Source organism: Tenrec ecaudatus, chromosome 1, assembly GCF_050624435.1.
Source record: "Tenrec ecaudatus isolate mTenEca1 chromosome 1, mTenEca1.hap1, whole genome shotgun sequence".
Lineage (NCBI taxonomy): Eukaryota > Metazoa > Chordata > Mammalia > Afrosoricida > Tenrecidae > Tenrec > Tenrec ecaudatus.
The window spans coordinates 225271142-225296273 of record NC_134530.1 but is presented as its reverse complement, the minus strand read 5'-3'; the positions used below and the strand labels follow the sequence as shown (position 1 = coordinate 225296273).

Sequence of the window (25132 nt, the reverse complement as noted above, 5' to 3'; positions counted from 1 at the left end):
TGCAAGGAGCACCTTCTCACTGAAGGCCTAAGCTGAGTTCCACGCATTCCCAGAGGAGGAATTGATTGGAGGCTCTTTCATGGGGAAGACAGGCCCAATGCAAATGACTCTGGCTCCTAGAGGTCACGGTAAAGTAGAGGAGTCTCCTCTAAGGCAGAGTGCTGCGGACAGGAATATCAGGCCTGGGGGTTGCTGAGAGTCCTAAGAAGCTGCCCACGACCCTTGAACCTGGGTAATCCTCCCTGAAGACATATTTTTGTCTACGTTGCTGACTTCCGCTTTGGTTTGCCGGTGTTTTCTTTTTAGCATAAGACGGCTTTGCAAACAACACAAGTTATCATTTCCTCATTTTCAAGCCTCACACTGCGTGGGGGCCAGGAAACAATTGTAGCCCCTGGAAGGATCTTGGGTGAGCAGTGGGTCCCTGTCCCCGCTCCAGGAGCTCTCAGATGAGATCTTGCACAGTAAGAAGCCATGGACCTCTGGTGCTGGTTGCTGTATCTACTGCCAGGTAAGCAATATGGGCAAACACTGTTCCTTAGACTTCTTCTGAGAAGTTACCCACCGGTCTAGAAGCTGGTCTTCAGCGGGGCATTTGTAGAGGGGATGTTTCTGGAAACATTCAGTGCAAATCAGTACCTGGAGCTGGGCAAAGACAGTGGTCCTCCCTACTCTCTGCCAGAGCCCTTGCTCCATTTCCAATACTTTGGTTCCGGTCAGATGGTAGTGCATATGAGCTGTGGGCATCATCTCTTCCAGTCACATGAGCCTTTTAGTATGAAGTCTTGCCAGGGTGCCTCCAAAGTTCATTCTTACCTCTCCACTCTATTTCCTTTGGATCTCTTTTGCTCTTACATGTTCATCTCTCGACTCTGAATGAAGGTAGGCTGATACATTGTGCAGGACTGTTTTATTTCCTGAGCTCCATAATCCGGGAAATGGAACTGATTCCGAGGCACTCCCAGATCAATATTCCACCCCAATCCGAAATACAACACCCCCAACATTTCACCTCCCATCCAAGCCAGCTCTGCCGACTGTCTCCACATCCACGGACCACAGCCTCGAAACACTGGAATGTCTTTTTACCACCTCATGTCATGGCTTCTCACCCAGCCCTTGGTCCAATAATCAGCCAATTCTGTTGTCGGTGTTAGTTACCGTTAAATGGGATCCCGGGCATGACGACTTTAAAGATAAGAGAATTAAGTGCCTCGTTCTGTGCCACCTTCACAGTGGGTGTGAATCTATTGTGGTTATTGCATCATTTCAACTGATTGAGAAATACGTCTCATTCCCACCAATTCTGTACTAAACATAAGGTCCTTCTCTGGGGCTCAGTCTTTCTTGGGGACATACCCAAAGTAAAAAATAGAAGTCTAGTCATTCTCCCTTCGAAGGAATAGTATGATAGTGTGTTTTTTAAAAACAACAACAGTCCATTCATTGCAGCAGTCCATTCTTCGCCAGCACCAGAGTTCAAGTGCATCCATTCTTTTTCCACCGTGCATGCAGGTGCAGATGCGATGACTGATAAAATCATGGTTTGGGTCAGATAGAGCTGCCATCCCTGGGTGCTGCAGACGGTTCACGTACTTGGCAGTTGACTGAATCGTTGTGGAGTCTGGTCCACACAGAAGCACCTTAGAAGAAAGTCTTGACCCTGTACTTCTGAAAAATCAGAAGCCGCTGAAGATGTTGTAAAATACAGTTCTACTGTGACCCTCAAGGGGCTCTGGGGGTATGGTGGTGATGCGCTGAGCTGCTAACTGTTGGCATCGACTCATTGGCAGGGAGTTTGGTTTGGTTACTGTGACCCATAGGGGGTTACTGAGTCCAAGTGAACCCCAGGACAACTGGCAGGGGTTGGCATAATTTGGGGAGCCGCAGCTAACAGGAAGAGGGGCAAGGAGAGTACCTACTAGAATGAAAGCAGAGGGGATGGGAAGGAAAAGGGCAAACAATCGTCTCTTAAGTAGTTCCCATTTCCTTCAAATCCACTTGCATGCTTAACTTCATCTTGAAGTCTACTCTTCCTGAATCTTGACATGGATCATGGGATCGCCCTTCCCCAAAATGCTCCGTGCCCCGCCCCCCACCATTGCCTTGTGTATCAAGTATGAGCTCCTCTTTGCACCCCTCTCCTGTAGGGATTTGAGACTGCCACACTCGCCTGCACTTCCCAACCTCCAGTCCAGTGGGACTGCCCTTGAGCCATCACCCCACCTGGGATGGGCCCTTCAAACTCCCTCTTCTTCTTGTAGATGTTCCTCAACTCCATCTTCCGAACCCCAGTAGCTGATCACATTCTGCCTTGAAGTGCGGATCAATGTGTATCCATCTGATCTTGTTTATGAAATGGTAACCTCCTTGAAGGTTAAAATGGTGGGTTTGCTTTTTTTGGTGACGGCTTGAATATGAAAGAAACTCAACAAATCTTTATTGACTCAAAGACCAAAAAGGCCCAAGGAGTGGCGTCTTAATTAAACTGCAGATACCATGAGAGGTAGTGGTGGGAGATGGTGGGCACATTCTATGGTTCATAAGCTTGTGCCGGAGAGGAAAGAACATCTGGGTGGGAGAATGGAGGATCTGCAGGAGCAAACCCCAAATCCAAACCCTTTGTCATTGGGTCGATTCTGACTCAGTGACCCTATAGGACAGGGTAGAACTGCCCCTGTGGGTTTCTGAAACGGTAACTCTTTATGGCAGTAGAAAGCCTTGTCTTTCTCCCCATGGAAGCAAAAGGTACCACCTCCACATTATATAACAATGACTACAAGATGGCGCAGGAGCAGACGTTGCATTCTGTTATCTATAAGGTTGCTGTGAGTTGGAACTCACTCAGTCCCACCTAACAATAGCAGTCTGTCCTGAGCACTTCTAGCTGGGTCCGAGGGGTCTCTGCTGTGGACTGCATGCTCTAGAGAATCCACCACGGTTGGTTTTGCCCGGTTTTCCAGTCATGTTCCCACAGGGTGAGTAGTTCACTGGCCCACACTCCTCGTCCAGACCTGGGCTTTCCTGCCCATATGACTCCAGCTCCCTTTCAGTGATCATGGGACCCTCGGTCCTGGCTCTTCTTCTAGAGGGTGACCCCTAATCCTATAAAGAGGTGACCACCAACAGCTCTTTGGGCAAGAGGTGGAATGTTGGTGGAGCTTGCACATAGATGCTGTGGTGTCCATCATGTACAGCAGGACCCTTGGGATGTGGTCAGGAATCAGAGGTGGGGAAAATAAGTTTGACAAGAGTGTGGGAGCAGGAAGTCTGGGGCTGGTTTTCCCTGCATCACCGTAATCTGGGGTATAGTCATCCAAAGAGGGCGTAACTCTGTCAAGATAGGGGCATCAAGCCTATTTTATCCAACAGTTCACTAGCGTGATCTATAACTTTAAAATGTGTGCACATAGGCTATTTGGAGCACCTTCATGTATATGCTTGCTTGAGCCTACAACTCCGAGGGGTGAACCTACACAAGCTGTAGACCATGCCCCTTTAGAGCAAAAAAGAAGTCTAAAAGTCTCAGCCAGCTGTTCACGTCCCAAAGTGCTGCTATGACTTGAATTGGTTGGGTCCTCATCACCACCCGCTTCCGCTATGCAGGCACCAATGTCCGTCTTCAGGGCCTCCCCGCCAGCAAAGCGCTCACATGGATTTGCTTTACTTTTATTTTGTATTGTGGAAATGATAGGGCTTCCCTCACCCCCTGCCCACTCCCCTGCTCATCACCTGTATTTATTTTCAGGTGACTTTGCAAGCACTCATCTTCCTCTCCCGTCACCATCACTGAAAACCCAGCTGCCGATGTAGAGGTCAACGTCACTTACTTAGGAGCTTCTTTACCTGTATTCAGGTTAAAGAGACTTGTGTCTTTGCGTATCTTCCGCTCTTTCCTCTCTTCCCCGGAATCGTTTGTTAATGTGGTTATATGGGCAGTATTGTAGACAGGTGAGGGTACCTGGGGCTTCTGTTTTAAAACGCAGACTTCTGGGCTAGAAGCAATCGCCACATCTAAGGCGTCTGCATCTGGGCCAGTTCTCCTCGGATAACGTTTTTAGAAATACGTAGCTTTTTTTCTATTGAGTTGGCTTTACAGAGGGTGCCAGTGTTCCCTGCCACAGCTCGTGCACATTTTATTTCATGTCATTGTGGGGATTGCAATCCCCACAAGATAGCACCCGTTACCCTACTTCCTCACTGTGTTTCCGGTTTCCATGCCTCCCTTCCGGATCCTTCCTGCCTTCTGAACTCTGCCCTTTGGCAAATGCCGCCCCTGTGATCTCCGATGGCTCAATGTTCTAAGGAGTACATTCCTCCCTAGGTAGACTTACCATTCACTGTATAGACCTGTCTCCTGCTTGCTTGAAAATTGTGCCAAAGGGTTGAGTTCGGTTCCAGGCCAGAAGGGTAATTAAGGGCCACATAGTCTCTCACAGACCATTGGTATGATTTGGGGTGTTCCACATGTTTCTCCCACTCTTTTCAGGGCCTTTTCATGTGACCTGTTTCAGAGCAGTCAGTAGTGGTAGCTGGGCACCATCCAAGTCTTCTGGTCTCTGGGTCATGGAAGCTGAAGTTCTCATGGCTGTTTTTGCATTTTAACTAACAGTGGCTATGTGTCTTCTGTTTTCTTTCCTCTAGTCATTGAGAGACCAATGATTGTACCTTAGATGAGTGCCCACACTCTTTCCCATAACCGAGATGACTCTTAAGCTCACTGCACTATTTTAGAATTCTAAACCAGGTGATTAGAACTGATTTAGTTCATCAGTTTTAGAAAGCTTTTCTTCGAAGTCTGGATGTGTATTACTTACTATTATTATGAACTCTACATAAAGTTGGTTACTTTCTCCTGAAGTTTTAACATCACCAGCTAATAATGCTCTCTGACCAGATCTCAGTGTGCCCAGCACCGCTCTTTGTCTTTCATCTTCATTGTTTGAGCGTTGAAGGACTGGGCGATCCTGGAATGACCAGAAACCCAACCCTAAGCAGAAGACCAGTGAAGGTGTCTGCCTGAGCAATGACCAACCTCTACTATACCTTGCCTCTGTCCATCCGTTATTCCTGGGGACACAGCATTCATGTCCCCACTTTTCAACGGAATAGCCTCAGGAAAAGTGTTCCTGTACTTCTCCCCCCTTGGATGCCGGCCTTTACACACACTTGAGTGAGAGCATTCTGGAAGCATAGGACAATTTCTTCACCACTCACACTGGCTCTCATCTTTTCCAAAGGCCACCCTTCTATTGCCTCGTTCCCTTCATGAAGTCACTGCATGGAATTAAGTAGATTTTGACTAGTGGTTGGCTATTCCTGTGAAGATTTCCATACCAGGTCTCTGTTCCTGGCTGCCTCCCTCCTCTCCCTCCCAACCCGCTTCTGTGAATATTTCCTTCTTTGTCCCGTCCTGCCCTCCTTGAGCCCCATCTCATGTTCCTGTGCCTGCTTCCGTGTCATTCTTCCTTCTGGTGGAAGGGCTTCTTCGGTCCTATCTGTTTGTCCAGAAGTCTCAAGCCCTGCCTCTTTCCCAAAGCTTTTGCGGACTTTCCTGGTTTGTCTATACTCTTAATGGGTAGTCCGTGGGCAAATTTCTGGAGTCGCACATACCTCTCTGCTCCATGAACATGTCACGTCCTCACTCACATTGGCCCTTCTTGGAGCTGTGCTCACTCTCTGGGATGCTTTCTCCTCCACCACCCGCCCCTGCCCAAGCCATACCCCATGCCCTTCACTCAATGAACCACCTTCCAGAAATATGCAGGTACTTCCTGGGACTCACCTACCATACTTGCCAGTCCCACCCAATCTTACCCTTTTCCCTGGCAGGCTCAACTGCGTTAGACCGGTGTTTTCTCAGCTGCCGCGTATGCCCCATGGATCACATGCTATCACCTGCCGTGAAAGGTCACTCGTCACCCTTCTCCCTCCCCAACGCACACAGAATGAGCACACACTCGTTCATACTCACTTCATACCTGAGCCCCTGACCTCAGTGAAGTCAGTCATCATTCTCTCTGTGGCCCTCCAGTTCTTCAAGTCACAACTTGGACGTCATTTCTTCCAGAGCCTTCCTCAAATTAGACAACAGTCTGGGTCAGATGCCTTGCTCGGTGCTTGCAGGGAGCGAGTGCTGCACCTGTCATGGATCTATGGCACTGAGCTGTCCACATAAAAGAGGGGTACCACCCCCAAAGCAGAATTTTTTTCAAAGCTATATATTTAAATTTTTCTACCAAACAACCTTAGCACCTTCAAAGTACTCTCCACTAAACTTAATATATCCGTCAAATCTGTTGAGTCCATTCTTGGAAATATTTCTCAAACTCATCTGTTTGGATGGCTGACAGCCCCTCCCTCGTATTTTCCTTCACCTCTTCTACGTTGTCAAATCATTGTCCTTTCATGCCCTCTTTATTCTCAGAAACAGAATGAAGTCGCACGGAGTGAGGTTGAGTGAGTAAGGTGTGGGGCAAGAGAGGCATGATGTTTTTTGCCAAAAAACTGGCCCACTGAGATGGTTGTGTGAGCAACTGCACTATCGTGATGGCAAAACCATTTCCCTGCCTGCTACCAATCAGGCCTTTTTTGTCTCACACTGTTACACAACCTTTTCGGAGCCTCTGAGTAGAAAGCTTGATCAATAGGCACACCTAGTGGAACGAACTCAAAATGCCCTGTGAGTCGATATTTTCACCCATTCAGGAAGTTGACAGTTGTCTATAACGAGGTTTGCCATCAATTGACATTTCTTTCACCTTTTGGGAAATGAGAAAACCACTCCCTTGAGTTTTTTCCAATAGCGCTGTTCTATTAAGCTGCATTGACCTCACAATCGTTTCTGTAGCATTTTTTCCCAAGCAAGAAACAAAATTTCACAGTCCCACACTGTTACTTTAAATCAGCCATCACACACACACAAAAAAAGAAGCTTGAGGGAAACTGCTTTTATGAAAAAGTCCACCATGACCAGAGAGAACCTTCCCAGGCAATGCCAGTGGGTCAGAGTGAGTTGCTCAATGTTTGCTCACCCAGTGGGAAAAATGCACACTACCAAAGTTCCCCTCCACGTGGTGAACTTCTGGTTTTCGGGGGGTACCCCTCGTCTGTTTGCGCCCCCCTCTACATGATTAGTGAGGAGAGTGATACTGTCTATTGAGCTGCCACATGGAAGACATGCAATAAACCACTTAATAAATAGACCTGTGGATGAATGGCTGGCTGGCTGAGTCTGAGCCAAACAAAACACTGTCACCATTGACCCATTTTGACTTATGATTACCTCACATGTTTGAGAACAGAACTGAATTCCATTGGGGTTTTCTGCGCCTGTTGTGTATAGCAGAAGCAAACTGTCAGGCCTGTCTTATTTTTTTAACTGAAAAATAATTTTATTGGGGACTCTTACAACTCTTGTTGCGATCCATACATTGATTGCTGCAGGCAAATTTGTACATATGTTGCCTTCATTCTTTTCTAGACATTTACTTTCTATTGAGTCCTTGGTGTCAGCTCTTTTTCCTGCCCCCCCCAACCCCTTGATAGATTATAAATTGTTATTATTTCCATATCTCACACCGATCGCTGTCTCCATTCCCCATGTTTTCTGTTTTTCTTCCCCCTGGAAAGGGGTGTATGGTTATGTGTCTATCATTGTGATTGGTACCCCCTTTCTCCTTTCCTATTCCCCCCTTTCCCGTACCCTTCTGGTATTGCTATTCCCATTCCTGTTCCTGGATTCCATGTGTCGTGAGCCCCATCCCTTATCTATACCCATGTACATGCTCCAGTCTAATCTGAATTGACAAGCAGCACCGGGGTCGTGGTAGTGGGGGGTGAGGAAGTCTCAAGGAACCAGAGGAGTATTGTGTGTTTCATCGATGCTTGACTGCACCCTGGTTGACTCATCTCTTCCCTATGGCTCCTCAATGGGGGTATTGTTTCATTGTCTTCATTCTCAACAATACGTTTTTGTTTGTTATGTGTCTTCTGATGCCTATTACCCAGTCCCTATGAATCCTTATGATCGCACCGGTGGTGTGCTTCTTCCATGTGGGCTTGTTGCTTCTCTGCTGAATGGTGACTTGTGTAACTTCAAGCCTTTAAGACCCCAGATGCTATATCTTTTGATAGCCGAGCACCATCTGCCTTTTTCACCACATTTGCTTATGCACCCATTTTGTCTTCAGCGATTGTGTCTGGAAGGTGAACATCTCAGACTGCTGATTTGTTAGAACAAAGTGTTCTTGTATTGAGGGAGGGTATGAGAAGAGGCCCGAAGTCCACCCACTAACTCAGTGTATTGCCATATAAATATATGTACATAGGTCAATACCTCTATTTTTGTGGATTAATGTATTTACATATGTACACTGCTATGTCTATACCTCTATCCATTGCTTTGCTTCCTCTATTTCCTTTTACTTTCCTCTTACCCTACTATCACTTTCCCCTTATTTCTACCTCTTGTACCTTCTCTTAGCTAGTTTGCTGTTTCTCTGACACTCATACACACACACACACACACACACACACACACACACCACCTACCACTTCAGGATCCCTATGTCCTCCTTGTTATTGACTCCAGTACCCTAGTTGTTCCCCTGTCTATGGTGCTGCCAGCTCACCACCTCCTTCCCCCACTACCATCACCCCACACATACACCCAGGTCTCCCTGGACTGTTCGTCTCTCTGCTTTCTCTTCGGGCTTGCTTCCCATGCCTATTTTATATGGGTAGGCACACTGACTATAACATAGCCCAAACTAAAAGATTGACAAAAGAAAAGGAAAAGAAACCAGAAGAAAAAGAAAATGGAGAAAAGAAGGGGAAGAGAGAGAGAGAGAGAGAGAGAGAGAGAGAGAGAGAGAGAGAGAGAGAAGAAGAAGAAGAAGAAGAAGAAGAAGAAGAAGAAGAAGAAGAAGAAGTATACAATATCCCAGGTCTGTTTGCTGGCCTTCATGACTGTCCAGGAGCTGCCCCTCCCCACCTGGATTCCCTTTTGGGGGGCTCCTCAGGGGCTTCATAACTTTTCTTTGCTCCAGTTGCTGGTCTGGTACATTCCCTTTTTGGTGCCCCCCACCCTGGGGGTTCAGACTGCACTACCTCCCCACTGTGTGACCCCAGTATTGTCTTCTGTCTCAGTCTGCTCCAGTTAGGGAACAACATGACACGAGCTGTTGTCAGCTGCCCAGTCCCCTCTGTGTCCCATTAGCTCCCTCAGGGACGTCATCCTCTGAACCTGGTGTGCCAGCGTGGGATCCAGTCCAGCTCTCTCTTTCTCTTCCTTCCTCCAGTCTGCTTCCGTGTGGGTGTGGCATGCTGGCCCCTCACCCCAGCCTGTAGGATGAGTGTTGTTCTCTGTCACACCCACCTCCAGGGAGGAGGTCAGTTTGGCTCTGGCTGGGGCCAGCCCTGTAACTCTCTCTTTTCATGCAGTCTTCCACTCCAAGTCTTTCTTTTGAAGCCCCACTGGGTGGATTAGAGCTGCCAAACCTTTGGTTCGTCCCTGAGAGCAAACTGCTTGTACCACCCAGTGACCTGACCAGAACACCCCTGGAAAAGGAGACCTGTGACACACAGCCACACCGTGCTTGTCAGCGCCACACTGAAGTCACTTGGGGGCTATGAGTCACTTGTAGCCATCCCTGGCATAGTGCCTCTCCTTAGCGGGAGTGCTGTACTTTTGACTCTTTTCTCAGAGATTTCTGTGTCTAGGTCTTTAAGGGACTGGACAGAGGTGTGTCTGATACAGGCTGGGCCAGGACATAGAGCTGTGGATGGCTACAGATGGCCAGAAGTCTTAGGGTGGGTGTTACGAGCTGGTTGAGTCTGGATGGACAATCATGATGACAGTGGGACTGGGGAGAATGAGGGGGGCGTATGCTGGGAGGATGCCTAGGGCTGAATCATTGACTGGAGTTGGAGATGAGGCTGGGATTGGGACAGAGCTGAGGATGGAGCATCTTCTGCATTAATAACCTCTTCCACAGTATCTGGGGCCCTGAAGATCATCCCAGAAGTCAAGATGGAGGGGAAACTAGGAGGATCCATTACCTTTAAGTGTCCACTGTCTACAGTACATTCAAGGATCTATCTGTGCCGGGAAATGGTTATCTCTGGAAGGTGTAACACCATGGTGTCCAGAGGGAAGTCTGGGGACTTTCTCAAGAAAGAATACTCTGGTCGGATCACCCTGAAGGTGGACCCAGACAAGAATCTGTTCCTGGTGGAGATGACGAAGATGAGGAAGCACGACAGTGGCATCTATGCCTGTGGGATGGGCTTGGTCACAGACCGGGACAAGACCCAGAAAATCACCCTGAGCCTCCGTGGTAAGTACCATATCTGACTGGGGGCCCAGGCCACCCAGAAAATGTTTCCACCAGGTGAGGATGTGACAAACATCCACCGTGACAGTTGTCCAGATGCGGATGCTGTGACCATATTAGCCAGTGCAATAATTGTGAGCCACATCGCCGACACTGCGTCGCGTCCATTAACCTGATTGCCTCCAGAATTCACCCTCCAAAGAGCGTAAGAGAGATAGGATAATGCGCTTTTTGTATTGTCCATTCCATCACGAGGGACCAGGGGGAGGGGCAATTCCAGAGAGGCTCTGAGACCGAGGGAATTGGAAACACAAGGAAACAGCTGTCCCATGTAACATACAAGAGAATGACTTTAGGAAAGACACCTCTCAAGGCCCAAGTTGTTACTTTGTGATCTGATCCAGCCACTCCTTGTTTCCGCAGAACCCTGACTTTCTCCTTAGCCCGGATGGTGTCTCCACACACATGCAATGCTAATTCATTCACAGCCTCAAATCCCAGTGCTCAATGGTCTTGCAGGGGAACCAGTCAAGAAAGGAAAGCCCCAGTCAGTTCCTTTTCTGCTCCCCTGTTGGCTTCTGCCATCATCCCCCCACTGCCCTCCCCCTGGTCAAGTCAGCTTCAAGTCCCATCTGCAATGCTTTCTGCAGACCCGAGCCACCCCCTCAAGCCTCTTCCTCTTGCCTCCCAAAGAGCATGATCCTTTCTGGGATGGAGAACCTGCCACAGATGAGCTGCCACCCCAGACTCCGGAGTGGCTTCATCAACCTCTATACCTGACTACAGCCCTCGTGCCCGCTTGGCTCTTGATGCCTGAAGATGCCAGTCCTTCTGAACTCCTAGTTCAAGGTAAGTTCACTTGCTATCCAAATCCTCCGGCTGCCAGGACAGCAGGCCACACTTGCAGGACTTACATAGAACCACCAGGTGGCACCACGATGAATAGAATGCGACCTCCATTCACGAAAATCTTGCTCATGTATGAATGACTGCCCAAAGGGGCCGGGCAGACATTCCAGTCAGAGGTCTCCTTGCCTTCCCTCCCCACGTGACTGCTTTCTACCTGCCAGGAGTCGGGATTCTAACAAGCCTATGTATCGGCAGCAACAACAAAAAACGAATAAGGCTCAGATACCTTTATGTTTCTAACTGATTTCCCTATTGTCAAACACATTCTGGCAGGCAATATTTATCCTCCCATCTTGTCCTCACATCCAACCTACAACACAGGTACATGGGGTGCTATTTCACCAGGAGACCCTCCTGGGTGCCGAGACGAATCGAATAACTGAAGAGACCATGTAGCCAACGTTCTGACTGACCGAATGGACAATGGATGGGGCACAAGGCAGGGTGGAAAAGGTCACAAACCTTGCTACAAACAAGATTTCCACAGGCTCCAGGGCGGAAGAGCTGCTTCCTAGAGGCACTGGCATTTGGAGTAAATAGAGCTGGGGGTTCACTAGGTGTAGACGACATGCTAAGGCACAGAGGTCTGCCAAGGGTCCCAGGCACCACGTGAGGGGGCGGGACACCAAGGAGCCGTTGGTAGCTGCCATCTCAGTTCACGTCGCCAGCTCTGAGAAACCGCTCAGCAACGTGAAAGCCGTGGCATGGGGGCCACGGGTGCTAGCTTCCCTGGCCATCCTCTGTTGAGAAGGCGCTGCAGGCCATGGGGGGCACCAAGAACAAATGAGGGGGCTCAGTAAATGGGAAGAAGGGGCATTGGGGCTCAATCCTGAAAGGTCACATTGCCCTGCTATCTCCGGCAGTAACCACACCGGCTCCAAGGACCCAGGCCCCTCCAGCTCCCCCGAAGCTCCTCAACACCCCGATCATCCACCGCCCTCCAATCTCTAGAACATCTTCAGTGACCACTGGGCAGCTCCCAAGGCTCCCACCATCCACCACAGCCCCGAAGAGCTCAGCCTGGGAGGAGCGACCGAGGCCCCAGCCGGCCAGCTATCACCACCAGACCAGACTGCCCCGACCGAGGTAAAGGGCCTCTATGGTCCCAGATGGGCTAAGCCGCCGGCAAAGCAGGCAAGAGCTAGGAGGGCCATTGAAATCCTCCCACAGCACTCACCACCAGAGGCCCTTCCTGGAATTGCCGCTAAGAGACCACTGGGAAATACTATGCAGTCTGTGAGCCCGTTAGTGACACTAACGAGCATTCACTTGTTAGCTCCCCCATACTAACAAGGAGGCTCTGGGGGTTGGGAGCCAAGGCTTTCTGTCACTCAATGTTCATCCCAATCTGTTTTAGTGAGGAGGAAGCCATTGAAACAACCTTTAAACAATCTTTCACAGTTGATGGGGGAAAGTAGCCCCCCCCCGCTGCCCAGGTGTAGCTTCCACAAAGACGAAGGCCCTGTTGTTCCTTGTCTGGCTCTGCTGCCTGAGCTCAGCAGCTGCCCCACCACCGCTCCTTCACCCAGTAGCTCTGTGATGCTCGGCCAGTCACCTGACCTCACTGTGCCTCAGTGCCTGTGTTTATCATTTGGTAGCACTGCGGTGTGAATTTTGGAGTTGGAACATATGTCTGATAGAACAAGTGTGAACGTGTGGCAGGACCACGTGTGGCAGGACCAGGCAGTGTTTCTTTGTGTTGTGCACAGGGATGCTAGGAGATGGAGCTGACTCCACGGCAACACACAGACACACACACACACACACACACACACACACACGACTAGCTGCTAGTGCTACTCTGGGAGCATCTGAAGGGGAGAGGGAGGTACTAGATGCCAAACCATCACAGACTGATTTAATCAGATTCCCAAGAACAGGGCCCAGAGGCTGTATTTTTTTTCTAACATTCTCCAAAAAATACAAAAATGAAAACAAGCACATTGCCACTGCGTCAATTTGGCTCAATGGCAACCCTAGAGGAGAGGGTGCCGCTGTCCCTGTGGGTTCTCCACGTGGTTCTAAATGCAGTGAGGATTGAGAAGATTCGGAGAAAGCCCTGCTGACCAACGAGGTAGCCAGTGGTAGCCAGTGACCACATATGATTACTGAGCACTTGAAAGGAGGTGGTGAGTCTGACATGAGATCCAGATGTTAAAGGGTCCATATCTAAAGGAATCTTATTCCCTAATTCGGTCATAAGCTTTCTTTCACTTATATGTAGAAGTGATCGTGCTTTCAATGTTGGCGATTAAATACAATGGGGTGCTCAAGTTACTTTCACTCCCTTCCTGGACTAGGAAACAGGATTGCTGGCTTTTTTAACACCACTTTCAACAGGCCATCTAGAAAACGTTTAATTGCAGATGTGACTCATGTTGTATTTCAATGAGCCAGCACAGGCTACAGGTTGGGATCCGTGCAGGGAAGTCTTGAAATTGACCACTCATTCATTGCCAGAGTCAATTATGACTCATAGCGACCCTAGAAGACAGAGTAGAACTGCCCCTGTGAGTTTCTGAGATTGTCTTTTTTTTTTTAAACAGTTTTATTGGCACTTAATCCACATATCACAAAATTGAATAGTTCAATCAGATCAAGAAAAGTTATACAGTCATTACCACAATCAATTTTAGAACACTCTCCCCCTCCCCACCCCTGCGGGTAAATCATTTCTAAAATGAGTTGTGTGATCACCGTCCGTTCTAGTGGAGACTGTAACTCCTTACGGAGTAGAACGCCTCGTCTTTCTCTTGAGAAATTGACTGCTCGGGGATCGTATTATGGATGACTCCCTCACCCACTCATTGCCTCAGACTTGGTTCAGGTTCACGACAATGCTGCAGGCCAAAGGGAACCTGTCTCACAGAGTTTCCAAAGCTGTAAATCTTTCTAGAAGCAGACTGTCTCGCCTTTCCCCTGCAGAGCAGCTGGTGGGTTCAAACTGCTGACCTTCCAGTTTACTGCACTGCACCACCAAGATTCCTAGACTGACCCCACCAAAAAAAAAAAAAAACACCTCTGTAAAATCTGCAATTATTTTTGCTTAGCTCAAGCCAAACAGGAAGACCGCTGACAAGATGAACTCACGCAGTGGCTGCAACAATAGGCTCCAACGGAAGCATGGTTGTGAGGATGGTGCAGGGCAGGTGGTGCTCCACGCCATTGTGCGCAGGGCCGCTGGGACTCCGAACCCACGCAGTGGCACCTAACAACAAAGACAAGCATGCCAGTGTAGATAGGAATCTTCCAAATGATTTGAGACTTGTAGAGAAGGAACTTAAGGCCGGGGGTGGGAGTGGGGGGTAATTCATTTCAAATAGAACCGGGACTCCTGTTTCCTAGTTCAGTCACTTCCATCACCCAATCCACCCAGCTGACTGCTCTGAGCCTGCACTATGTGCTGGGCATTGGTCTCCATGCTACGGATGTAAAAGGATAGTGGCAGGCACTGGAAAAGCCAGGTCTTACGAACGAACTACTGTAAGTCTCACTGTGCTAAGAACCATGGTGGGCTGAGCACAAAATCGAGAAAAGGGGAGTGCACACAGACAGAAACGTCATTCTGACTACCATTAACTGGGGAAGGAAAGAGGTGGTTTTGCACTGATCTTTAAGGAAGGGTTGAGGGGAGAGAGGAGGCTGTCTGCTGCCTGAAAGATTTAGTCTGGGAAGGTCGCTGTGAGTTGGACTGGACTCAATGGTGGTGGGTTTGGTTTTGGGGGGCTTAAGGAACGTAAGTGTTCACTAGGTAGCAATGATGCAGGGAAGATCTTCCAGGGAGAGGGAGCACTGCGGGAAAAAAAAATCTTCTTTTCAATAGACAGTACCGCTACAGGAAACCAACCCAGTTCATATTGTAAATAATCCTGGAAGGACACTGAGTTGCAGAAAGTTGGAAGGGAAGCTGACATGTATGAAGACCAGCAGGAGCCTTGGTGGCAATGCCAGGAAAAGTGTTGGACTGCTAGCTGCAGGTCAGCAGTTCAAACCCTGCAGCCGCTCTGTGGTCGAAAGACTAGGCTGTCTACCCTGTAAAGATGTACAACCTTGAACATCCTCTAGAGCAGTAGTTCTCAACCTGTGGGTTGCGACCCCTTTGGGGGTCGAACAACCCTTTCACAGTCGCCTAGGACCATCAGAAAACACTTAGGAACCAAGACACCTCTCTTCTATCTGTCTCCAGGAGGGTCCGCCCTCATGCTGATATGCCCACATACGAGTACACCAAGCTTCAAGACAAACTTCATTTATGTCTTTAGAAATAAATATTTCACAATATATAATTACATATTGTTTTGTGATGAATCACTATGCTTTAATGATGTTCAAATTGTAACAATGATAATACATCCTGCCTATCAGATATTTACATGACGATTCATAATGGTAGCAAGATTACAGTTATGAAGCAGCAATGAAAATAATGTTATGGTTGGAGTCGCCACCATGTGAGGCACTGTATGAAAGGGTCGCAGCAGTAGGAAGGGTGAGAACCACTGCTCTACAGGGGGGCTGTGAGTTGGAATCGACTGGATTGGGGTGGTGGTGGTACTGGACAGGTGTGGGAGAAGCTATTATGCTCCTTTGAAAGGAAAGAAGTCAAAGGTTCAAGTTCACCCGGAAGAGCCTGTAGAGAAAGACCTGATGATTTTGTTCTGAAAAAAAAATTTTTTTTTTTAATCAGTCACTGCCACACCTGTGTGGGGCACACAGTCCAACTCTGACAGACACACATGGGGCTGCCATGATCCAGAAGCAACTTCACAAAGCTCAAACTTACTGCCGTCGAGACCACTCGGACCACAGTGACCCTATAGAGCAGGGTAGAACGGCCTCTGTCGGTTTCCCAGACCCTTTACCAGAACAGAAAGCCTCATTTTTCTCCTGCTGAGTGGCCGGTGGTTTCACACTGCTGACTTTGCGGTTTGCAGCCCAACTCAGAACCAGTACACTACCAGGCCCCTTCTGATGTAGGGCAGATGCACTAACCTCTTTATGGTCGTTGTTTTATCTTAGCTTCATAATAATTCTGCATTCCACGTCTTATGATCTCCACTTAGGGAAATTCAAGGCTCAGGGAAGATAATGAATTTGGGGGAGAGGAGGGTTCGTTTGTCCCCAGTAAAAGGCAGACACTTTGAATTTGAGCCCAGATTTCCTGACTCTGGACAAGGTGCCTGTGCAGTGAGGCGGGGGTGGAGGCCTATCACAAAGGGACACTTCATCGGAGAGTGTTCAGAAACATTGTGTTCCCTCTCTTCCTTCCTTCATTCTCCAGGACCTTCAACTATGGATCATCTGGTTCTGAAAACCACGGCTTTCATATCCTGATCCCCACCATTCTGGGTCTTATGCTACTGGCTCTGCTGGGCATGGTGGTGAGAAGGGCCATTCAGAGGAGGAAAGGTGGGTACCAAGGCTCAGGCCTCCCTGATAGAAAGGCCCAGCGCTACAGACCTCCACTTTCCTAGCCCACAGGGGCAATCGGAAGTTTGGGCGAGCAGCTGGGTGTGGGGAAGAGAAGGGGGGCAACGGCCTAGAGTCAGGTGGACGCGTTAGATTCCCTGGGGGGTAGTGGGCTCGCGCACGGGTACTGAGGATCTTCAAGTCGGACACTGCCGAGTCCAGGGGAGGAGACCTGCTTTAGGCGCGAATGTGGGCAGAGGGTAGCCACAGCCCTGACACCATTTTCCTGCCCTCTCCTCCTTGTGGCTTCGCCGGGAAGTCCTCTCCAAAAGGGTCCGCCGCCTGGCCATAAGGATGCGAGCCTTGGAGGCCTCCCAGCGGCCCCGGAGGCCCCAAGTGTCACCCCGGCAGCGTTCCCAAAACATCTACAGCGCCTGCCCGCTGCGAGCCCGCGGAGCGAACGCCGTCCCAGGTGAGCGGGCTGACCTGACGGGCCCACACACCGCGGACCCCAGGGGACGCCGGGGCTCAGCGCCGCTGCTCCCGGGAAGCCGGACGCTGCCCCGCCCACCCGACCTCTCCCAGGCTTTCCCGCAGGATGGGGCTGGAAGTGAGGACAGAGCTGGATCCCTCCGCCAAGACCTGATCTCTGTGATCCCGGTTTCTTTCAGGACCAGAGCAGGCAACTCTCCCAGGCCCTGGAGGACCCGAGCACTCCTCCCCGTTCCAGCTCAGCCCCGCCCAGCAACAGGTAAACCCGGACCCCCCGCAGCCCCGCCCAGGCCCGCTGCCCGTAAACCCCGCCCCTCCGCAGCCCCGCCCCGCCCCTTATTGGGCGGATGGTCACCTGAGCAAGTGCAGTTACTCTGAGGTAGTCTTGACCTTGCTGCAGGGCCCACCATTCCGAGCCGGTCCTGGGCTCAGAGCCTGAGCCTCAAGTTGCGCCAGTGTCCTCCTTTGAAAGTGGCATCAAGAGACCGGCTGCTAAAGAATTGTCATATATTTAGTTATGTGGTCTCAAACCCTGCCATTCCCTTGGGGTAAATGTGTGCTGACGCCAGCAGCTTAGTAAGGGAGAACCGACGGGAGCTACAAATAGAGGAAGGACTCCTTGTGGAAAAGGGTGGACTGGCAGGAGATTCCAAGGAAGCTACCAGAACAATTACACTGTATTGCGGTATAAATGCCAAGATGTAAGGAAGGCAATTACCCATCGCTGACAGCAGTCAAGCTTGGCCTGCATGAATACTTTGGCTGACTTGGGGTGGGGGAGTTCCTCTTTAAATCTAGGATTGGATATGTCTTTTTTTTTTAATTTATGGTTATTGGCAGGGAGGCAAAAATGCCTTTAAGTGACCCGAATTGTCTTTGTTTTCCAAATTAAGATTTTTTTGCCTTCACTCTTAGTATTTATTTATTTAATCTTTAAATTATTTTATTGGGGGCCTGCTTATTGCAATCCATATGTACATCCATGGTGTCAAGCACATTTGTACATTTGTTGCCATCATCATTCTCAAAACATTTGCTATCTACTTGAGCCCTTGGTATCAATTCCTCATATTTTCCCCTCAATCCCTGCTCCCCCTCCCTCATGAACCTTTGATAATTTATAAATTATTGTTATTTTGTCATATCATGCACTGTACGGTGACTCCCTTCATCCACTTTTCTCTTCTCTGTCACCCAGACAGGAGGTTATATGTAGATCCTTATAATCGGTTCCCCCTTTCCCACCTTTCCTCCACCCTCCCAGTATCACCACTCTCACCACTGGTCCTGAAGGGATCATATGTCCTGGATTCCCTGTGTTTCCAGTTCCTATCTGTACCAGTGTACATTCTCTGGTCTAGCCATATTTGTAAGGTAGAATTGGGATCGTGATAGTGAGGGGGAGGAAGCATTTAGGAACTAGAGGAAAGTTGTATGTTTCATCGTTGCTACACTACACACTAACTGGCTCATCTCCTCCCCATGAACCTTCTGTAAGGGGATGCCCAGTTGCCCACAGATGGGCTTTGGGTCTCCACTCCGCACTCCCCCTCATTCACAATGATATGATTTTTTTGTTCATTGATGCCTGATACTTCATCCCTTCTACACCTAGTGATCACACAGGCTGGTATGCTTCTTTCATGTGGGGCTTGTTGCTTCTGAGCTAGATGGCCACTTGCTTACCTTCAAACCTTTAAGATCCCAGATGCTATATCCTTTGATAACCAGACACCATCAGCTTTCTTCACCACATTTGCTTATGCACCCATTTGTCTTCAGCGATTGTGTTGGGAAGGTGAGCATCAATGAAAGACAGTTTAATAGAACAAAGTGTTCTTGAATTGAGGGACTACTTGAGGCCCAATGTCCATCTGCTACCTAAATACTAAACCTATAAATATATGCACATAGATCTATTTCCCCATCATCATATATCAATATTTTTACCTATGTACAAACCTGCATCTAGACTTCTACAAATGCTCTTTACCTCCTAGCTCTTTCCTCTATTTCCTTTTAATTTCCTCTTGTCCCACTGTCATGCTCAGCCTTCATTTGGGTTTCAGTATTTCCTCTCGGTTACATTTTGGATCACTTGTTGTTCCCTTGTCCCTGGGTTTGTTGACGCTACTTCCTTTCCCCCATCGGCCCCTTTCCCATGCCCCCCCCCCCCGAACTATCTGTCCCACTGTTTTAACCTCCAGATTGTTTATCCAGGTAGACTCCCTTCTTGATTTGCTCCATTTTGGGGGGTTCAGATCATGCTGCTTCCCCACCATGTGACCCCAGAAATATCCTCTCTTGTTTGATTGTCTTTCTCGTTTGCTGAAGTCTGTCTGATTGTCTTCAAGATCACTGATATGGTTCTCAGCCTCATCTAGTCTTTTTGTGAGATCGGTGATCTTTTGTGCAGCTTTTGCTACTTCATCCATTAGCTCCTGTATTTCCCTTTGGTACATAGATTTCATTCCCTCTATGGTGGCCTTCATCCCCTCTATCATTGCATCCTTAGTCTGTGTAGCTGCCCTCATCTCCTGTATTACTCCAAGCAGCCTTTTGAAAATTTCTTTTTGTGGCAGATCCACGTCAGATTCTTCTAAGAGTGTTGTTAGTGGTGTCTGCTGTTGTGGTTTGTCTTTCTTGTTTCCCTCTTGGAAGTGATGCGGTATGCTGTTGTTTACATGATGATTTCGAAGAGCTGGGCACCACATTTCTGGGAGACCAAGAGGCCCTGCGTTCTTTCACTACGTGACTTTCAACAGTGTTTTCAAGGGCTGTCTGTGGCCTACTATGGAGGTGGATTAGGCTGCTGTGTAGACAGGTGCTGTGGTGACTCGGTGGTCAACAGCGGTGAGAGGTGGCGAGCACCGGCGGGGACAGCTGTGGGGCACTCAATTTGACTGGTGGATAGCTCCGGTACAGTGGTAGGGCTATAGGGGGGCACGGGGTGGGTGGCAGTGCCATTAGAGTCTAAGGTAGTGTGACCCACATGGCCTGGGGGAGCTCCCAGAACTGGGTCACTGGTACCCTATATTTCAGATCTGGGCTAGGTTTGAGGCAAGGATGCCCTCTGGACCTGGTATGTATTCTCCACTGATGTACTCGCTTCATGGGCTGGGAGCGGACAGGTCAGCAAAGATCCCTGAGCTGCGGTAGACCCAGGCAGCTCTTATCTGAGGCCCCTGGGGCCTGGGTGCTTGCTGGGTGGGCCTGCAAGGACCAGGTCTGCGACTCCCATGGTCCGGTCTGAGCGAGGTGGTGTGCTGTGGGCCTGCAAAAACCCAGTCCTCCCTGACTCGGGGCCAGGCAACTGGAGTGGGGCCTGCAAGGCCCGGTCTGCGTCTCCCCTTCCCCGCAGATTTGTGCACGGCAGCTGCAGGAGGCAGGCTTCAAATTAAGATTTTTTTTAAAAGTAGCTCACCTTGTCAAAAACTTTATGACTTTAGGAAACACAAACAAACAAACAAAAACCCTGGCATCAGCACACATCTTATCCTAGGGGAACTGCATGGTTTGAAACCACATAACTAAATTGACCACAATGCTTTAGCAGCGAGTCTGTCAATTCCACCAAAGGAGGAAACTGAGGGAACTCACACCCCAGACTGTGGGCCCAGAACCTGCTTAGAATAGTGGAACCCCAGAGCTTAAAAAAAAGTGTGTGGCAAATTCTTCATTTTAATTAAAATGCTGTTGGCTACCATGTAACTGGTCCTATTTGGTATGGGTTGAGTCATTATAATCTATCGGATTTTCAGTGACTGGTTTTCAGAAGCAGATCGCCAGGCCTTTCGTCCTAGTCTGTCTTAGTCTGGAAGCTCAGCTAAAAGCTGGTCAGCATACGAAGACCTCCACTGACAGAGGAGTAGTAGCGGCACATATGATGCTCTGGTGAGGAATCAAACCTGAATCTCCCCCACCTATGGAAGGACAGAGTTCTGTCACTGAGCCAATGTCTTATACTGAAAGCGTAGAGCCCAAAGGACAAGACTTTCAAGACAGGAGTCTGTGTTCCTTTCACATCCTGGGGGAGGAGGCTGCTTCCTGAGATCATCCAGGCCTTGCTATTCATTTTATCTCATCCACCATACCCTGGAGTCTTGGCTGGCCCGTAGTCAAAGCTCAATCACTAGTACATGCTCACATTCCAAGCTTGAGGAAAGAGAAAGAAGGGAGAAGGGCCAACAGCTGCTTCTTTAAGAACCCAAACAAACCCACCTTTGCTACTAGTCAGTTCTGACTCATAGCAGCCCTATGGGACAGAGCAGAACTGTCCCATAGGATTCTGAGACTGAATGGTTACAGAAAGAGATGGCCTCATTTTCCTCCTACTGAGCTGCTGGTGGCTGGTAACTGCCAATCTTTCCCTTAGCAGCCAAGTGTCTTCACCATGGCATGTCTATTCACATCCCAGTGGCTGGCACTTAATCATGTGAGCACAGCTGTCTTCAAAATCCAAAGCCAAGCTTAATGCATTCAGTCGATGCCGACTCACGGCAGCCCTGCAGGACAGGGTAGAACTGCCCTGGTGAGTTCCTGAGACTGCAACTGTTTATGGGAGGAGGAAGCCTCGTCTTTCTCAGGAGGAGCTGGTGGTTTCAAACGGAACCTTTTGGATCTCAGCCCATTGCTTAACCACTCCACCACCAGGGCTCCTGAGCTGTCTTCAAAGGAGGCTGACTGATGTACTTCCTGCCTATGCAGTCATGGTCCTCGCTGAGACAGAGACAGGGACACCCAGCAACAGTTAGCAGCTCGGCCAAAGTCACCTGTGACTTCTGGAACTTACCCTCCCCGGCTCCTCTGAGAGCAGGCTGACACCCAGCAGGAATGGGCCAGCAGTGTCCAAGGAATGTTCTGCCAAATCCCTGAGACTCCAAATTCAGCATTTTAGAAGGAGCCCTGGTGATGCAATGGTCAAGCACTCAGCTGCTCACAGAAGGGTTGGTGGTTTGAAGCCACCCAGGGGCTCCATGGTGATTGGCTTCAGTACGGATTGCAGTCTGGAAACCCTCTGGGGCAGAATCCACTCCACAAACAACAGCACCGGGACCACACATGGAGGCTACTGAAATGTGTCCTTCCCGCCTTCATTTACTCTACCTTTAGACCAGTTCCGTTTTCTAGAATGGCCCATGGTCACACAAACTCTCACCTGGGCCAGCACCTGACTCAACTCTCCCTGCCTCCTTCCTGCCTGGAACTCTCATGCCCACTCTTGGTGAACCGATGAAACTAGTTCACAGCAGAGTGAGACGTTGATGACCAAGTATCCCATCCTTTACAAGCAGGGCTTCAAACCAGTTCTTTCCAGTTAGACCCCTTGCTTGAAGATACTGACAAGCTGGGGCACTCCAGTTGCATGGATAAACGGAATCTATGCTAAATCAGAATCGACATTTTAACATCCCCAGGTAATTGTTAGGTAGGCATGTAGATCTGTAGATTCTTATTCTGTGTCTGGCAGGGAAGTGGAAATTGTCATTTGGGGGCTGAACCAGAGTGAACGAGAGTTTGAAGTCTTGCTTGACTAGGCATTAAAACACTCCCTAAAATACCTCAAGGGGTCCTGATGTAGTGGTTATGCATTGGCAATCTGCAAGATCAGCAGTTCTAAACCACAAGCCACCCTTCAGGAGAAAGATGAGGCTTTCTGCTTCTGTAAAGAGTTATTGTCTCAGAAACCCACAAGGACAGCTATACCTTGTTCTACAGGGTTGCCGTGAGTCAGAATCATTTCAGTGGCAGTAAGTTTATTTTTTTTTTTTAAATATTTCTTAGGGAGTATTTCAGTTCTTTAAACGCAAAAGAGTTCATCTCAGACGATGAACTGGATTAAGCAGTGAGATATATATATATTGAAGCAAGTGGCTGCTACTTTGGGGAAAATGTAAAATAGCAACGTTGCTTTCAATAGGTGTGTACTGAGTGCCTGCTCTATTTGGGGGACTGACTTCTAGTTGTCAGGGCTTGTGGTTAACTTCACAGTAGTGAATGTTGTGGTAGTTGTACCAGGTCAGGGTTAGGATGCAGCCCTGTCCTCCGAGAACTGACCATCCTGAAGTTTCTGTCAGGAAGAGGAGCCTCACTTGGCCTCCTCCCCACCACGACCCAGCCCCTTCCTGGAATGCACCCTGGTCATGTCATGCCACGGGCTCTTGGAGCCCTTCCAGAGGTGCAGGGGATGACTCACCCAACTTCCTACTAACTCCTTGGGCCCTAGGAGATGCTTCTTTATTCCACACCTCACATCACCTGATCCCCGAGGGGAGACTCCGCTAGCAGCTGGGTTTCCTTCTCACTGGTGCTGAGCCACGGGGCTGTAGCCTGAGTCCCATGTAAGGCATTTCCTGCTCACAGTAGACCAAAGTATTTTCCAGTTTTCGAGGGTGAGACACCACTCTGAAAATTCCCAGGGCGGGGCCAAGTGGAGCTCAGTCACCCCTGTCGCTGTCTTCTGGAAGGCAGCAACCAGCCACACGCCATGCGCTGTGGAACTCCCCCGGAGAGATAGTAAAGCCCCCCCCCCTGCCCAGATCCAACAATGCTCCTTTGGTTGCTTCCAGGTGTCTGAAGTTCCCTGGTCCCCTGCTCCATCCCTGAAGACCAGCTGTGAAGATGTGAGCTTTTACCACCAGCCTCCTGCTCAGGTGGAGGATGAGGAGTCAACTGACTATGTCAACATGCCCAGCCTGACTCATCTTCCCAGCTGTCCTCCCGAGCCAGGACCTTTGTGCCAATGAGTCTCACCTGTCTGCTGTGTTCCAATGTCTGCTCCATCAGCTCTCAGGGACCCATCACCTCCCACTGCTCGCCTGACCCTGGTCCCAGTCTGTAGGCCCTGAGCACAGAGCCCGGCTCCAGCTCCTCTTGTACAATTTTGCAGTCCCCTGTGGTGGACAAGTGGCATGCAGGGCATTTGCCCTATGCCATCTACTCCATTTCTGGGCAGTCGGATTGGCAGGGCATTTTTTTTCTTAATGACAGGGCTCTCCTGCCTAGCCCTAGAGCACGTGGCATCTGGCTGGAGCACAGACACAGCTGCTGTTCCTGGAGCCCTCGCAGGCATGGGCCTCACACCCAAGGGTACCCCGTGCGCTTCAAGGAGCAATGAGGGCCGCATAAGTCATGCATTGCGCTGCTAACTGCAAGGACGAGAGAAAGATGTGGCTGACTGCTCTTGTAAAGATTTAAAATCTCAGAGACTCAAGGGGGAGGTTCTAGTCTGACCTAGAAGATTGCTATGAGTTAATGGCAGTGGGTTGGGGGCTGCTTCAAGGAGCCCTGGTGGTGCGGTGGTTAAAGAGCTCAGCTCCTAACCCAGAGGATACTGGTTCTAACCCACCACCGACCAGGGAGAGAATGACATGGCGGTCTGCTTCCATAGCGCTTAGGACAGTAAAGGCTTCCAGAAAGCCTTGGAAGCTCTATGGAGCAGTTCTATTCTGCCCGATGGAGGCCTATGAGTCAGAATCAATCCAAAGGCCATGGGTTTCTTCATGGAGACAGGAAAGCTACGAAAGGGGGCTGCCATGAAAACACACACACACACACACACACACACACACACCACACACCCCCAATATGTTTATCCTGATTTTAAGGCTGGCCCTGATTTTAAGGCTGGGGTGTCTCCTTATCTTGAGCCCCCTGAAAAGGACAAGGGTGTTGATGTAGCAATGTCTTCTAAGCTTTTGGAAACATACTTAAAGGTGCTCACTCCATTAAGCACTGCTGGCTGACTGATGAACCCAAGCTCGATCAAAGTGAGGCCCAAGATTAAAGAGGAGATAACTTCTATATATAAATCCTCTACCCTCCAAGTTACTCTGTCTTGATGCCCACGCGTGCCCTGCACCCAGCATCCTCCTCTTTCCAATGTAGTCGTTGCCATCTCCTTACCCTTCGTCCGTAGCCTAATACTGACCTTTGTGTGTGTCTCTTAACCTTGGGCTGTTTCAGTACTTCTTTATCCAAAACCA

The 25132-nt window shown here is 49.3% G+C and overlaps 1 protein-coding gene across 1 annotated transcript; it reads left to right on the top strand.

Annotated features, from left to right (window-relative positions):
* Nucleotides 1-474: 474 nt before the first annotated feature.
* On the top strand, nucleotides 475-23893 carry FCMR (Fc mu receptor). Its single transcript, XM_075542333.1, has 6 exons — nucleotides 475-511; nucleotides 9999-10337; nucleotides 11157-11162; nucleotides 16975-17127; nucleotides 17327-17406; nucleotides 23717-23893. The coding sequence occupies exons 1-6, from the start codon at nucleotides 475-477 to the stop codon at nucleotides 23891-23893; spliced, it is 792 nt and encodes a 263-aa protein (XP_075398448.1).
* The last annotated feature ends 1239 nt before the right edge of the window (nucleotides 23894-25132 follow it).